Genomic DNA, 15809 nt, shown 5'->3' with positions numbered 1-15809 from the left:
TTCATTTCTTTTCCAAACCAAATATTCTACTATTTTCTTTGGTAAAATAATTTCTTCCAGAATCTTAGAATCATAAATCTATGGAATGGAACGGATTCTCTTTCCCATTGGGCAAGCTAGGTCCTCCGGATAACTATAGACAACGTCCCCTAGTATGCACACTCTACATACGGCCAAACCGCAGCAGAAGATCTAAGTTCGAGGTACTAATCAACGTACCTTCCAACCTATTCTGTATCTGTAAAGTCGCGACGAACACGACGAACTTTCGATTCCTTGAGATACCACTTAGGTAATCCCGTCAACTTTCAAAACATAAAACTATTCGAAATATCTTTGCATAATCTTTCTTTTAATTGCGGTTCGAAAACCGAACTTTCTATATTTGGAGGAACATCCTCCCATTCAATCCATTCTGAACGAAATCGAGATTCTTTAAAAACACTTCTTGTAAACTATAAAAGTTTCTTTGAAAATTAAACTTTCGATCTTTAGAGGAATATCCTCGCTTTCAAACCAAAATCACAATTTTCAATACTTTGCTTGTAAACTATAAAATATTTGAGTAAGAAATCTTACCTCTTACTAATCACAGCAAAACAACCACCTCCAAAACGACTCTTTAGTGAACTCGAAAGCTACATAATAACATATATGTATTCAATAAATAATAATAGACTTGGCTAACTAGTAATGAGCTTTAACTAACTCTATTTTTATCGAATATGATCCTCTTACTTCAAATGACATAACTAACTAATACTAACAATACTAAAAATCTCTCATATTTGATATAAAACCAACACTTAAGTTTCATAATATATAATTAAGTACTCCAAAATCCATTAGGAAATATTCACAAGAAAACATTCAAACTTAAAACACTGGAAACTAGTATACAATTTACTAATTTCAGCAGAAACTTAAAATGGGCATAACTTCCTCATTTGAACTCCAAATCAAGCGTTTCTTGAGCCTATCGTGAGTAAAATTTTGATACAAACAACTTTTCCGAAAAGGTATTTTTGCTAAAAATGCCCGAAAACTGTTGAAACACGTAATTTACAAAACTGACCTGTTTTGCTTACAAATTACAACACTTTATTGTTCTACATAGCATTAAAATACAAACCTTCCATTTAATCAAACCTCAAGCCATCCTAACTCACACTAACACGTTTAATCATCATTTTACCAATCCAAACTAACTATTCTACTCAAGCAATTCATACTCATAACCTTTAAATCAGAAACCCCAATTCATTTTTAATCACAAACCCTAACTTCTTTAACTTGGAAAAAAACTAAAATTAAATTAAGAACTTGATTTACCCACTACTATGGAAGATTAAGGATGAACAAAGCTTGGAGATTTGATCATAAAACACGCACTAAACACCCCCTAACGAACAAAAACGTGCGCTTACCCCTCCTCTTCGTGTGCCTTATTTCTCTCTTCCTTCTTGTGCATACGTGCATCTGCTTCGACGCCATTGACGTCGTTAATGGCTCGCCGGAGCTAGCCATCCTCCACTTTCTCTTCTCTCTTCTTCGAACTCCCTCTTCTCCCTTTCCTGCTTTCATTTCTCTTTCTCTGTTTTCCCTTTTCTGAAGAAAATAATATCACGCTTTATTTTTCCCTTTTGTTTTCTTTCTTTTTGTTTTCTCTTTTTTTGTCCCACTTAAATGACTCACGCCTACCTCCTTTCCTTCCACTTATTTATTTCCATCTATTTCCTTTTCCCCTTTTTTCTCTAGTTTAGTATAAGTCAACCTTCCCCATTTAACTATTTGGTCCAATTACCTTTAAATCCCTCTCCTTTTATATAAATCTAAGTACATCTATTTACCTTTTGAACTATGGTAACAATACTAATACAACTTCATATAAAACAATAATAACTCGTACTCGTTAAAAAATAAACTCAATATTTCTCAAGTTAATTCCATTACAACAAAGTTCAATAATTAAATATAATTATATTTTCGATAAGTGTATAACCAAATTCAAATTATTTATTTAATAAACTTGGGGAGTATTAATATATAATCATGCTAATGATCATACTTAGCTATTAATAAAATCCTCTTCAAAAATAGGGGGATTACAAGTACTTTGTCGCTGTATTTAGTTGAATTTATCATTGCAAAGTGTTGATGTTAAGTGCTCAAGATGCTCGATTATACGTCACAAAACTTGATACCAGCTGGATCATTGCGTCACACATGCAGTTGTCGTCTTTATCGTAATAGGACACCTCTCTTCAACCTTTTATTTATTGTCATGATTGTCATCACGCATGTTGTCACCATCCATGGCTTGGACGTTAGTACTAGTGTCACTTCTTCTGACATCGGCAAGATTGGTATTGCTGCTCCAGATGTCAGCTACGTCGTGACGTGTCGTTACTACGTCCAGTTGTCTTCAATCCATACTTTATAGAAAAATTTATCTACCATTGACATTAGTTTATGCAAAGTAACACTAATCGGTTGATTATTCATTAATATTGAAGAGTCGACAACTAAACATGTTGTCATCTGGGTGCAATGGAAGATTTTCATCATATGTACTCTTAGAACAATATTTAGGCTACGATGACAATAGAAGAAGTAACATGTATAAAGAACAATAAAACATACCTAGGTGTCATTGTCAATGATAATAATTTGTAAATTAGTAATTGTCATTTATGGTCGAGGGCAGTTCATTGTATAAATCTTGTCGAGCTGGTGTCATCCCCCAATGTTGCCTCCATTCTTGTCCTTTTGGATTCTTCTTTATGTTGTGCTTAACATCAGACATCTTCTGGTCACTTGATGAAAGTCATGACTTCCGGGTGTGATGTCGATTGGGTTAGATCTAGTTTTGTGTGTCATCTTGCCAACCTTTTTTCTTTAGGTATTCTGTTCTTGATATTTTTGACACCTCTTGTAGGATCCTGCAGAAGTCGTAACAAAGCAAGTTGTCATTAAGTAAGTATATCTGAAAACTTCGTACCTTACCATTCAATTCTTTTTGCTCGATGTCTTGAGACTTTCTGGCATCACCATGATAACATCTAAAATTTCAAACGTCATTATTAATCGAGATGTTAAACTTCTTTTGGTGACAATGGGTAATTTCTCTTTACGTCAACCCCCATGAAACCTACATCTATGGCTGGCATTGTATCTGTATTTAAACTCTATACTCATAATCATTAGTTAGTCTAGAGTCATGACGATAAAGTTATGGTATCACATCATAAATTTAAATTTTAAAGTTGCAATAGATGTATATACTATCATGTCCCCCTTGTGGCGACATCAAGACAAAGTAAATGTCTTCAACTGTTACACTTCAAGTTTCATCTTCATGTGGTGTCTGCACTTCTTTGTTGACAACATCATATCCTAGGATGGTAGCTTCTTGAGGTTTGGAATGAAGTCAGCCACAAAATTTGATGAAGTTTGCGACTGTGATGGAAATTGATAATGTGATGAAATAGATTCATTGTTCTTAACAACTTAAGGTATCTCAAAACAAACTTGAATGTATGGTTAGTCATTATTGAATTGGTGAGATTTGTAGTAGTACCATTATGTTAAATTACAATTACCCAAAGCTAGCTAATACATGCGATCTTAAAGAGGCGGACCTAATTTTCATATTAAGTAGAAGACTTACTTATATTTAAAGACTGTCACTAAGCCACCTTCATTAATTGGATAATGATCGACATGTGTATCAAGTCACTAGCTCGCGACCGACACTAGGATGGTGTTGTTGTTGCCGACCAACATTACTTACTGATGACGGACACTAAAGTGACGTCATTGTTGGCGACCAACATTACTTGTTGACGCCAGATGCTAAGGTGATGTCGTTGCTGGCAATAGACACTAAGGTGACGTCGTTGCTCACGACCAACACTTAAGAGTCGTCATCGTTGACCAACACTTCGACGAAGTCACTACTTAAATACCTCCAACCGACGTTAGTATTGAGTTGATGTCGGATTGCATATGACGGCTGGTTTTTATTTAGATAACTCATTCACTTTGTCATTAAAAGCATTAACTTCTTGAATAGGTCGTCGTCGTACATTTAAAGAATGTCCCCCATTTAGTGTCTGAACTCTTTGTGAGACTGTTCGTTTGTTGTTTTGAACCTATTCTCTGAAATCAAAGAACCGTTAATTGCAATAATAGATATACACATACCTTAATTCGATATAATGTGTTTCCTCCTTTTGGATCTTCAAATATGACATTTGGTAGATTGTTTCGGAGTAAATATATATGAGTATTAGTGACGTGTATTACGTCGCCTTTTCATTTGTTGCGTTTTGGATGCCATCAAGTGTGGCGTCATTTTGATAACCTAATCTGATAAGTCATACGTTTGAATTAAATTATTGAAGGTGTCAAGCCCCCAACTTCTGGGACATAGAAAAATCATACCTCTGATCGAAGTCTCAGATACAACCTTAATGTCAATTGCTTTTAAAATAATAAAAATTCAGATTTATGCAAAAAAAATTGTAATCATCAAAGTATACTATACTTTCCCCATGTGGTGACTTAAGGTCAATTGCAAACTTTGGCACTTGATACGTGGACTTAAGTAAGCCACAAAATTTGGTGTCATCACACCAATAACTTATCGTCTTCCTTTGGTGGATTCTGACGTCACAACTATCATATGTTATGACTGATAGATTGTCAGGCATCTCGTCATGATTTGGGTGGCGAGTTTGCAACCGGTGTCACGTCATGATCCTGTATCGCGTCATAATCCGGTGTCGCGTATGGAATCGGCATGGTGTCATCGCAGGTCTGGTGTTACATCGGCATACAAGTGACGTTACACCATAATTGTTAATGATGTGCTTCGACAATGAATATAAAATAAGCTATCTTTTTCCATTAAGGACAATCACTGGAAGTAACCTTGTTACAGCTTCATAACACCAAGGAAAACAGTTAGTTACATTAAATCATAATTAAAATTATTATACAATTTCGATGTCATAAAGGGATGATGTTGACGTCTTATGTTAGCTTAGATAAATACAATATTCACTCTTGTTGAGTCCATCTAGTGTCCCTCGACATTTTGATGTCGATAAACGACTTTGTTTCATTGTGCATTTCGATGGTCGTTGTTTGTACTATGACGTCATATGGTGGCGCCAACCATAACATCCTTGTAATATAATTGATGTTCTCTCCATATAGGTGGATTATCGGTATTGACACCTGGTATTCTATCATAGACCAAGTAAAGTAGTATAAAATATAAGAAATCATAATACTTATCTCTTGACATCATTTTGGCTAAATTGGACGTCGTTTTGCTCTTCCCGGCAAACGTCAAGTATGTCGGATGTCACACATGTTAGTTGACGCTGATTCGTACTCTGACTCGTTATCAATTGTGAACCTGATGTCAATGCACGCTCTAGTGTCATCTAGTGCTAGTTTTAACGCCATCATGTACATTGACGTGTAGGCATTCTTGCTGGCATCAATCCCCTGTTGACGTCATTGCACATCTAATATCGAGGGAATGATTCCGGAATGAAGGTAATTCCTTGTACATGTGTGGTGACCTCCAAATTCCAAGGTAATATGATAGGCTAACTTTTGTGTTTGGAGATGATTTATGTCAAAAATCGCTTAAGTGACAATCTTTGGTTGTTACATCGATTACTAGACTAAAACGAGAAAATATAGGGACATAAAATAAAAGGAGAAGAGACACAACAGATGGTGACGCGGAAAATCCATGGAAAAGGAGTAAAAACCGCGGATGGCTATGAATACATACACCAATCCACTATAACATGATATTTCGTAATTAAAAAAAAAAAACAATAGTGTAACAACGTAGATAAATGTATACGCTAACAAGGGAAGATAGTGAAAGATAATTGCCCAAATAGACAAGTGATGACGTTGCGACATACCCGAGTGATATTGGTAACATATATGGCAGTAGGATTTGATGGTGTTTATAGGTAAATAGGGTATAATAGTTGGTTTCCTAAAAATAGAGAGTTTAGGTGAAGGAACAAGGCGAGAATTACAATAGTAGTTTTCTTTAGCCTTTTAGTGGAATATCTAGATAGAGGTTTATGGTAGAAATGAGACATAGGGATTTGATGGCTATGTTTGATGCCTCTCATAGGTTGGGTGAAATAATATATAGTGGAGGATGAGACTGAAACTCACCATATCTAGGAATATCGTGAAGTGCCCCTCCTTTTATGGAGCTTCAAGTAACTCCCAAAATCACTTAACAAAAAGGTGTGCACTACAAGGAGTCACCCCTAAAATGTGGGAAGCTTTTGCAACTTTCGCGACTTGGTCTTGCATGAAACTGGACTGATTTGATATATATATATATATATATATATTATATATATAATATTATATATAATAATAATATATATATATATATATATATATATATATATATATATATAAGCCAAGGGGTGGGTTACGGTGTCCTCATGTAAGATTACTTTTAAACCCTTTACTTATCAAAAAATGCTAATTATAAAATATTCAGTTCCTTCTTGATCTATATTTATGTGTAATAACTAATAAGAAAACTTAAAATTGCGTAACTTATAATAAGATGTAATGTAGACATAATATATTTCCCAAAAAAATATGCTTAAAAAAGAGATATTTTTGATTGAAAATTAAACTAATCTAACTAAAGCAATTCCAAACAATTTTAAAAAGTAAGAACTTACAAAGCTTCTTTCTAACTAAACTTCCAATTGCAATCAGAATTTCAAAGAACATACATTTACATAAACATACCAAAAAAAAAAAGGGAAAATCTCATCTTTTTATTTTTTTTGCCTTTTATAATTGGCTCATAATGGTCGTTTGTGCTAGTTGGGATAATAAGACACTAATTTAAATTAACGCACGCATTGCGTGCATACAAGGCTAATATATATATATATTCAAACTACTTCTCTATGTTGTTAGACACTATCCACTCAATTTTAGGAGACACTAGTAACATCTTGCTTGACTATAGGGATGGTTACAACAACCTTGACCTGGTCTACTGCCACTGGCATCATCATATCAGTTCACTTGCGTCGGGTGTCGCTTGTAAGGCTTGTAGCGTCCTATAAAATACAGTCATAACAAATACGATGCAAATAGGGGATCAATATTTAGGGATTTAAAAATTAAAAGCAAAAACCTAAAAACTTCAACACTATGATACTCTTGTTAAGCTTCGGAACATAAATCTATCCAAGTCTCAAGCAATTTAGTTCTTGTGACACTGATTATATTTTATACACCATCCGCAATTAACCCACAATTAGATGCAGAATAAAACCAAGGGGGAAACACAAAAATAAAAAAAAAGGCACACACAAGCAATATTACATTGGCAGGCTGAAACCTTTGACAATCATTGGACTCACTTTTTCCCCTACTAGCCACAACCCTCTTTGCTCTTGCATCGCTATATAACTAATTTGAAAGCATCCGGAACCTTTCATAGCATCCAGCGACTTTGACAACTAAAATATTAGGGATGCACACTTTTTAAGGTAACTACATGATCTGCAGTGCCATTGTTCTCTAACTTGTTTGAACTCAGGACAGTCCATTATCAGCCAGCTGTTGTTTCACCCATTTGCCAAAAACACATCCATTAATCTTTACTAACAAGATTCCTAGATGAGCCACCCCTTGGCCTACCGCTGCGACCCTTAGATTTTCCCCCATTTGTTGTCTCTGCAACCACATTTGCCTCAATTGCAGGTTCTGATTTCTGGCTTTTGCGAATGATCTTCAATGCTAGAGATTTCAGAGGCATTGTTATATCTAATGGCTGAAGCACATCCTGCAACTCATGCCATTCCAGATCCTCAAAATCACCATCCTCGTAGACAACTCTGTACCAGCCACTTTCTTTGTCAAATTCAGTCACAGTACCAGTATAATATCTCTGACCAAACAACTTCCGTACTAATCTTCCTTCCAGCCATACACCAAAGCCTGTATTTCTAGGTTTTCCTGTATCAGATGTAGAATTATAGAAGTTTTCGGTCCTTGATATTCCATCTGCTAGAGAGATGCCTTGGATTATATTCACATGATCTACATCAACATCAGGGACACCATTAATCACCACAGCTGGTTCTCCAGGCAGCTCAAAAATGGTAGCTGAGAGAGACTCCAAGTTACTTTCACATGCTCCTTCCATTGCCAGAAATGGCTCAAACGGAAATATGAGTAAGATACATAATTACCATAGTAACCAGTGGAGCAACCCAGGTTTCTCGGAGGGGGTTTAAGATCAATATATTTGGTTCATCGTATGCTCAACCATTTAGCAACATCTATAGAAACAATGACAAGTCGACAGAAATTGAGTCAGTGGAATGTGGAAGGACAACAAGAAGAACACGGTAGGAATGTACAGATAGTACATTGTAAGTATTCAATTTAATACAGCATAAGATTGACTGAAAAAACAGCAACAGAAGCCTTGAAATTGAGTAGTGAAAAATATGTAAAAGCAAATTAATTTGCAATTCAGTCAAACATTGCTATATTTTTGCGACTTTAAAGTGAGTGATATTGCAAAGTTAAACCAACTTTAAATTACTACCATCCAAAATAAGCTCAAACGCTCTATGCTTCAAGATGTACCTCATGATTACATAAAAGGAACATGAATGTAGCAATGCAACTGCTGTCCACAGTGATCAATTTCATCTGTAAATAGGAGACTCAAAGAACAATTTCAAGCATTACATTGTGATTTGGGGATCACAGGTATGAATCACAGAAGCACTGTCTCCAATCTCCACAAAACAGAGCAAAGGTTGGATCAGTTCCATGTATTTCCTAAGCATTACCTCAATGGCAAAGATCACATTTCAGAATTGGTTAGTTGATGAAAAAAGAGGCTGATTTCTTAGAGAAGGAAGAGAGACAAACATTTAAGTGAGCTAGGAAAAAAGCAATCATAGTGACAGAGAGGTAGAAACGACCAGTGAGAGGAAGAAAGAAGTAAGCGTGTAAGAAAATCTAAAGACAACAACCAAAACAGAAACGGGGAAAACAAAATAAAAAAGGAATGCGTGAAGCAAATAGGACAAAGGTTAGACAGAAAAGGTAGCTCCATCGTAAGGTAGCTGGGTGAGGAAGAAGAAGATCAAACCAGATGAATGAGGCTATATACAACTCAACTCTTTGGAATGAAGAGATAATAAGAAGCAACCATATTTCTTCTTTATATTACAGTATTACGACCAGCTGAAGTACAGGCAAAGCCATAAATAATAGTGAAAGTATTGGGTCAGACCGTCTGACCAAATACTTTCTGTCAGACGGGCTGACCCAGTGACCTCAAAACACCCTCTCCTTTGGCCCTTCACAAAGCTCAATCATCACCATTTTCCCAACACTTTTCACCTCCCCAAAACCCCTAACTTTCCCACATTCCCTCTCCTTGAATGATAAGGAGGCGAGTGGTGTTCAGTAATGAGATTCCTCCAAATTGTGTTTTCATTTCAGTTGGTGTGGTTATATTACGCTAAAATGACAAAATGCGATAACTTCTTCATTTGATTCAGAGCTATGATACCCTGGATACTCTTGCAGAAAACTTTAGTTTATTGAGGCAACTCCACTGATTTTTGGCTTTGAATAACTATAATACATGCACCAAATACACAAAAGAACTCCCAGGTGCGTCCAAGGTATAACGCAGATACAGTAATCAAGGACTTTATGGCAGAAGAGGAATGAAGAAGAAGGAGAAAGTGAGAGAAAGCAGAGGTTAGTGTTTTATTTTCTTTTCAGTTGGACTTTCTTTTCTTTCAGTTGGACTTTGTTTTCTTTCAGTTGGACTTTGTTTTCTTTCAGTTGGACTACCTGAAAAAAAATGAAGGCTACCTGAAAAAAAATGAAGACTACCTGAAAAAGAATAAAGACCAACTGAAACCCAAAGTAAGTCTAACTGAAGTACAAAAACCAACTGAAAAAAAAAAGAAGACTAACTGAAAACAAAATGAAGACTACCTGAAAAAAAAATAAAGACTACCTGAAAAAAAAAATGAAGACTACCTGAAAAAAAATTAAGACTAACTGAAAAAAAATTGGAACCACCTGAAAGTCGTCCGACCAAAGATTATGGTCGGACGAGTCCGACACAATACGTTCTCTAAATAAAATACAGTGATGTTATTAGGGTCTTCAAAGAATTTCCTTCTGTTTTTCAAGTGGGTTAAAACCAAGTCAAACAATAATCCGAACAGCTATGAGAGGTGCCAGTGCAACTAAGGGTATGTTTAGTTTACCAAGTTAAACACTTAAACTGGTCGCATGTTTCGTAATATGGTTCAAGTAACAAGGTACCTAGAGTCACGTTTCATTTTCTAAACTAAGATGATTTGATTTACTCTTATTTGGTCCAGTATGAAATAAGTTAGATTTGTAAAATAAGTTTTGCTTACAGTAGGAAATCAGATTTAATCTGGTCTGAACAGAAATAAGGTAGCAGTATCAAACAAGTATGTCCATTCCAATTCTATCCCTGAATTTGTGGTTTCATATAATCCCCTCATTTTTATTTTTATTTCAAAGTCCACTTCACTTTATAGGATAACCGGAGCAAATGGAAAAAGTATGTGAGAGGAATTGGGAAAACAAGACAAATAATGTAAAATTCAGGTGAGAGAGTGCTAAAAGCAAGAGAGAAAATGTAAAAATAGTGGGCTATACTACCTAAATATAAAAAATTACTAAGAGTAACTATTAAAACAGATTCAAAAAGGAAAAAATAAGAATGCTAATTGTACGGCTCAATAAGATCAGAGGGAGTATATCTCCCTTTGTCTACCATCTGCCTTCTACCTTAAACATGTTTCGACATCATCACACAAGGGTGGCTTTGGTCAAATTGTTCAAAATTTCTGATGGTATGTATGTATATGCTGAGTAGCGAATAGTTTACTCCTAGACATAGAGGGGGGATCATATGTGTACGGTGTACCTATCAGAACTAATAACAGTCCAAGCAGGAAATGCATTAAACATTTCATATAAAAATAATTTTTTATCTGTTTTCTCACATATAGACCATGACAAACGAACATAAAACCGTTCATTAACTAATTGCTTATATTGTCAAAATCTACATGCAGCCAGAAATTTTTTACATTCCTTAAGAGTTCTGCTACCATTGTTGGCTTGTTGACACTGCTCCATCTCTTATACTAACTAAACTAGTGTTTCACCTGAGCTTAGCTCGAAATATATTATACATACGAATATGTCTTCTTTTTATTTTGGGGGGTTGAATTTGAATATAAAACTTAGTGATCTTCACAAAATTCAAAATTTAAACAAAATTAGCCTAAGAAAATACAGCAAACCCTTAGTCCCGAAACCTTCATAAGCAATCTTAACATTAGTAGGTCAAAACGATGTAAGAAAATTATCAAGATTTTCTTTTAAGAGAAAACATTTTTCATAGAATATTATTTCCCTTAAATAAAATATTTCACAAATGATGAGTGGAAAATATTGGAGAGAATTAATATGTGTAATAAATGATTATTATATTACTGGTAAGAAAATTATTGGCGGTGTTTGCGTGAGAGAGTGCGAATCTGAGGAAGAGTTTGTTGAATTGGAACTGATCTCGAGTGATTTATATGAGTGTCTTGGGGTTTTGTTTGACTGGTCAGCGAGAATTGGAAGGGCCTGATTTACGATTTTGCCCACACCTAATTCTCATAGTTCATTCACGTCTGCCTATTCAGACTTCCCACTTGAAGAGTGGGATTTTGTCATCAAAGACATGGATCTGAACACTCCCATCCCAGCCCCGGACATTACTTCATCGTCAAAGCTAAAACCATCTTCCCAGACAAGAATCATTAAAAGAAGAAGAAAAAGGACTTGGAGATCGACGGGTTTTTTAAGCTCAGCACATTCGAAAATTTGAAGAGGAAGCTAAGACTTTAAGTGCCCAACAAATATTCGACATGAACCTCCCTCCGAAAGAAGATCCGAGCTTAGCAGAAGAAGGAAAAACAAAAAGAAAGAAACTGCAAAGGAACACAAAGGGTAAAGGAATACTCAAATTTGGACTAAGCGAGGAAGACATTTCAGAAGAGGCTGAAAGCTTTCAATCTTCAAACCACAAAGGCTCCGGGGACAAAGGAAAAGAGATGAAATTGAAGAAACCCAAAGGTGCGGGTTCGTAAATGAGTATTCTGAGCTGGAATTGACGAGGGCTTAAAAACCTTAGCTCTCAATCTCTAGGTTTTATTAGTAGCATAGCTAGCTCAAATAATCTAGATTTCATCTTTATTTCTAAAACCAAGAGTCAAATCTGTAGTCTAGAACCAAGTCGGGTAGTTTCTCGGCAAAAACAGGTTATTGCTTCCTCCTGAACAAAACAAACAAACAGGTTGAGAGTTCAAATTTCTGGAAGCAATTCTGGAAAACAGACATTTTCCCGAAGTGGAAGCTCTTCTTATGGAAAATTTTGAATAATGCATTACCAACAGCAGATAATTTAATCAAGAGGAAAATAAAAGAGATTAATCCTATCTGCTGTTTGTGCAACACGCAGAGAGAGTCCCTAGCCCACCTCCTTCGAGACTGTCAAATGTCCCAGAGAATTTGGAGCTCTTCAATGGGAATTGTAGCATCTCAAGGTGCCCATCTCAGGATTCAAGAGTGGATTAAGAATTTCCTTAACCTTTTCAAGAAGAGGAGGAAAGAGGAGGGAAGTGATATGGAAATCGAATTTATATCCACCTTATGGGGCCTATGGCTTCATCGGAACGAAATCGTTTTTAGAAACTCCAAATTAAATCCAGGAAGGATCATGGAGATAATCAAAGAGAATATCAGTAGGGCAAGGTCTAGAAGGCCACAAAGAGAAAATCCACCCGATAAGGATTTAGAGGAGAATACCAAAGATCTCAAATGGACATTGGGTCATAGTGAGTCAAACATAGTGCAAACTTTAGTTGTAGATGGTGCATGGAAGAAGAACGTTCAAACAAACCAATGGCAAGCGGCTATAGCCTGGAAAAACCTCAATAATGACCCTAAAGAGGAATTCGCGGGGAAAATCTTCGCAAACTCGGCAGAACAAGCGGAAGCCTGTGCAGTTATGAAAGCACTAACTGACATGGAGTGGAGGTGTACGGAGTTGATTATTAAAACGGACAATCAAGAGATCATTCGCGCACTAAACAACCCCGAAAAGATCAATAAAGATATAGATCACATAATCAAGGATATAAGGAGGATAGCAAATAGTTTTGTGTTTGTTTGTTGTAAGAAAGTTAAAAGGGAGGAAGTCATCTTAGCTCACAGACTAGCTATGGAGGCTAGGAAAAACTAAGTGTCTTCCTTCTTGTATTTCTGCTTTTACCCATTGTCAAAAAAAAAAAAAAAAAAAAAAAAAAAAAAATTATTGGCAGAAGTTATTTCCCTTTACCATGCCTTTTGCAAGTCAGGGGTTGAACAAACCTTTAGAAGATTGGATTGTAAATGCTAATTCGACGAACTTGAAGATAGTGTTCTCTTACATGAACCAAAAGTACAGCAAAAACAGCAACAGCAAGATGATAAACATCCTCTATTACTTGACAACAATATGAAAACCATTTCGATTGATGTCATTTATCACAGAAGAAACAAACTTTTATAAACAGAAAATAATTCTTCAACCTGATTGTTTTCTGAATATCACCTATGACTTCAAACTACGGGAAACTCGCACTGAGTGAAAGCCTAACTTTAAGCAGTGAATTCTAACTAAAATGGTTCCGGTATTTTATCAAACACGTAAAAGGCATACCAAATTAACTAAAGAACAGAAAATTCAAAACCCGCACAACTAAATTTAAAAAAAAAAAAATACAAAAAAAAAAAAAACAACTAGAAACCCCAATTAACAATGCACCGCATCAAGAAAGATGAGAAAAAACTAGTATTATTTACTAAATAGTATTTAGGCTTACCAATGCAATTAAGCGATTGCACAATGGCCACCTAGATGGAAATCCTTTTAGTAGTGCTAAAAAATGGTCGAATTTACCCAAACGGCAAGCGGGCAGTGCTGTAAATGGCTAATCTGATTCCATTAATGATGTAGAAGGCCGCGACGAGAGCTACAGAGGACCGAAATCTATTGAATTTGATCTCCCTTGATACTAGCACGGAAACAGGACATGGGGAAATGCAAATTCTATAAGTGAAGAAACCTTCGAGAAATGTTAGGAACCATAATATTTAAAAGTTTTGAAAGTAGATCAGGTTATATATGAGAGATTAACATTGAAAATTTTCTTCCGGTAACAAAAAACTATGTATGTCACCTTTCAATTCACGGTGTATTTTCAAAAGAAAAATCAAAGTTTCCAAAAGTGTCAGAAACGTGATTGAAAGTTAAAACGGGAAATGTTGATGCAAAGTGAGTCTTTGCATAACATTAGTATGAGGTTTTGAAAATTCTAAGGTAGGCCCTCTTCTCCTAAACACTTAACCCCTAATATTAAAATCATACCTTTAACTTAGAAAGTTACCCTAACTAGAAGTCACCTTTTTTTTAAGTAAAAAGTAAAGTGATTTTACACTAATATCATTATAAGGCGGACTTACACCAGACTTCCTACTTTGATCATAAAGTGCAAAATATTATAAGGTTGCCCTGCTTACAAGAATATTTTCCACTGGTGGAAACTAAAACCCCAACCCATAGTTTTTCATGATAATAAAAGTGGAAACTAAAACCTCAAACCCCAACCCATATTCTTACTTGTGTCTTTTCCAACATAAACCTTATTCGTTAATTACCTTACCACTTCTCATACCTTTAGCTACAACAACTTCAGACAAAGCCATGGCTGATTAATTTGGAGTCCAGCTTCGTGTCTTCATCGTTGCATAAATATCAACTTCCACAACATGAAAAAATCCGATATTGTTCATCAGCAGCAAAAAAAAATCAACTTCATCACCTTCAATTAATCAGATACAAAGCAACTGCATTAAGGAAAATTATACCTAATTTTAATGTTTTTTTCCTTTTACGAATGTCAATTAAAATTTTTAGTATTTTGTGTGCACCTAGGCAGCATAATGTCAAGAAATAGTTATGGTTCCATGCCCCCACTTCCTAAAAGATGTCATTGTGGGTTTATTATAACCAAAATCAGAGCCTGTACAAGGGACAACCCTGGTAAAAGGTTTGTAGCATGCCCTGACTATGATGCTGAGACTGATGCAAGGGGGTGCAAGTTATTCAAATGGTGTGATGTTGAAAAGCTTATAGAGTGGCAGAAAAATGTGATTTTGGGGTTGATGGAGAAGAAACAGGAGCTCAGAAGTGAAGTGATGTTGCTGAGGCACAATCTGAAGACAACAAATGAAAAGGCAAGCAAAAATGAATCAAAATATATGATGCTTAAAATGAAAAAGGGTGGATTTATGAGTGTTAGGGCTTGGATTTTTGTACTCATTTTGGTCCCTGTTTGTTTATGGTATCATATAACTATGTAAAGGGTATATTTAGGACTCTTATTGACATATGAAGCTATGTACTAGCATATTATTAACAAAATGTAAGTTACCTTTGAACTATTGTTGCCTTTGCATCCTTTGAGCCATTACTGGGTCCTGAATATAAAGAAACTAATTCAGAATACATGGACAGATTATAAGGTAAGAAAATGTTAGCTAATTCAATCAAATCACATACCTGTAAGGCTTGGCTAGTTATTGTTTGTGAAACTTGTGAACCC

The 15809-nt window shown here is 35.5% G+C and overlaps 1 protein-coding gene across 3 annotated transcripts; it reads right to left on the bottom strand.

Annotated features, from left to right (window-relative positions):
- Positions 1–7217: 7217 nt before the first annotated feature.
- Positions 7218–14374, bottom strand: LOC104898760 (dirigent protein 17). 3 transcript variants are annotated; one of them, XM_010685863.4, is made up of 2 exons: positions 14028–14374; positions 7218–8369 (listed from the first exon to the last, which is right to left on the bottom strand). In XM_010685863.4, the coding sequence occupies exon 2, from the start codon at positions 8231–8233 to the stop codon at positions 7679–7681; it is 555 nt and encodes a 184-aa protein (XP_010684165.2). In that variant the 5' UTR covers positions 8234–8369; positions 14028–14374; the 3' UTR covers positions 7218–7678. The 3 variants fall into 3 exon arrangements, with proteins under 3 accessions (XP_010684165.2, XP_048504120.1, XP_048504119.1); XM_048648163.2 differs by lacking the exon at positions 14028–14374 and adding an exon at positions 13735–13925; XM_048648162.2 differs by lacking the exon at positions 14028–14374 and adding an exon at positions 8683–11172.
- Between the last annotated feature and the right edge of the window lie 1435 nt (positions 14375–15809).

This window comes from Beta vulgaris, chromosome 7, assembly GCF_026745355.1.
Source record: "Beta vulgaris subsp. vulgaris cultivar EL10 chromosome 7, EL10.2, whole genome shotgun sequence".
Classification (NCBI taxonomy): Eukaryota; Viridiplantae; Streptophyta; class Magnoliopsida; order Caryophyllales; family Amaranthaceae; genus Beta; species Beta vulgaris.
This window is presented reverse-complemented; position numbering and strand designations above follow the sequence as displayed.

What these genes read in the sequence shown, in the direction of transcription:
- LOC104898760 (XM_010685863.4), bottom strand. Translation starts at nt 8,233, where the DNA reads ATGGAAGGAGCATGTGAAAGTAACTTGGAGTCTCTCTCAGCTACCATT.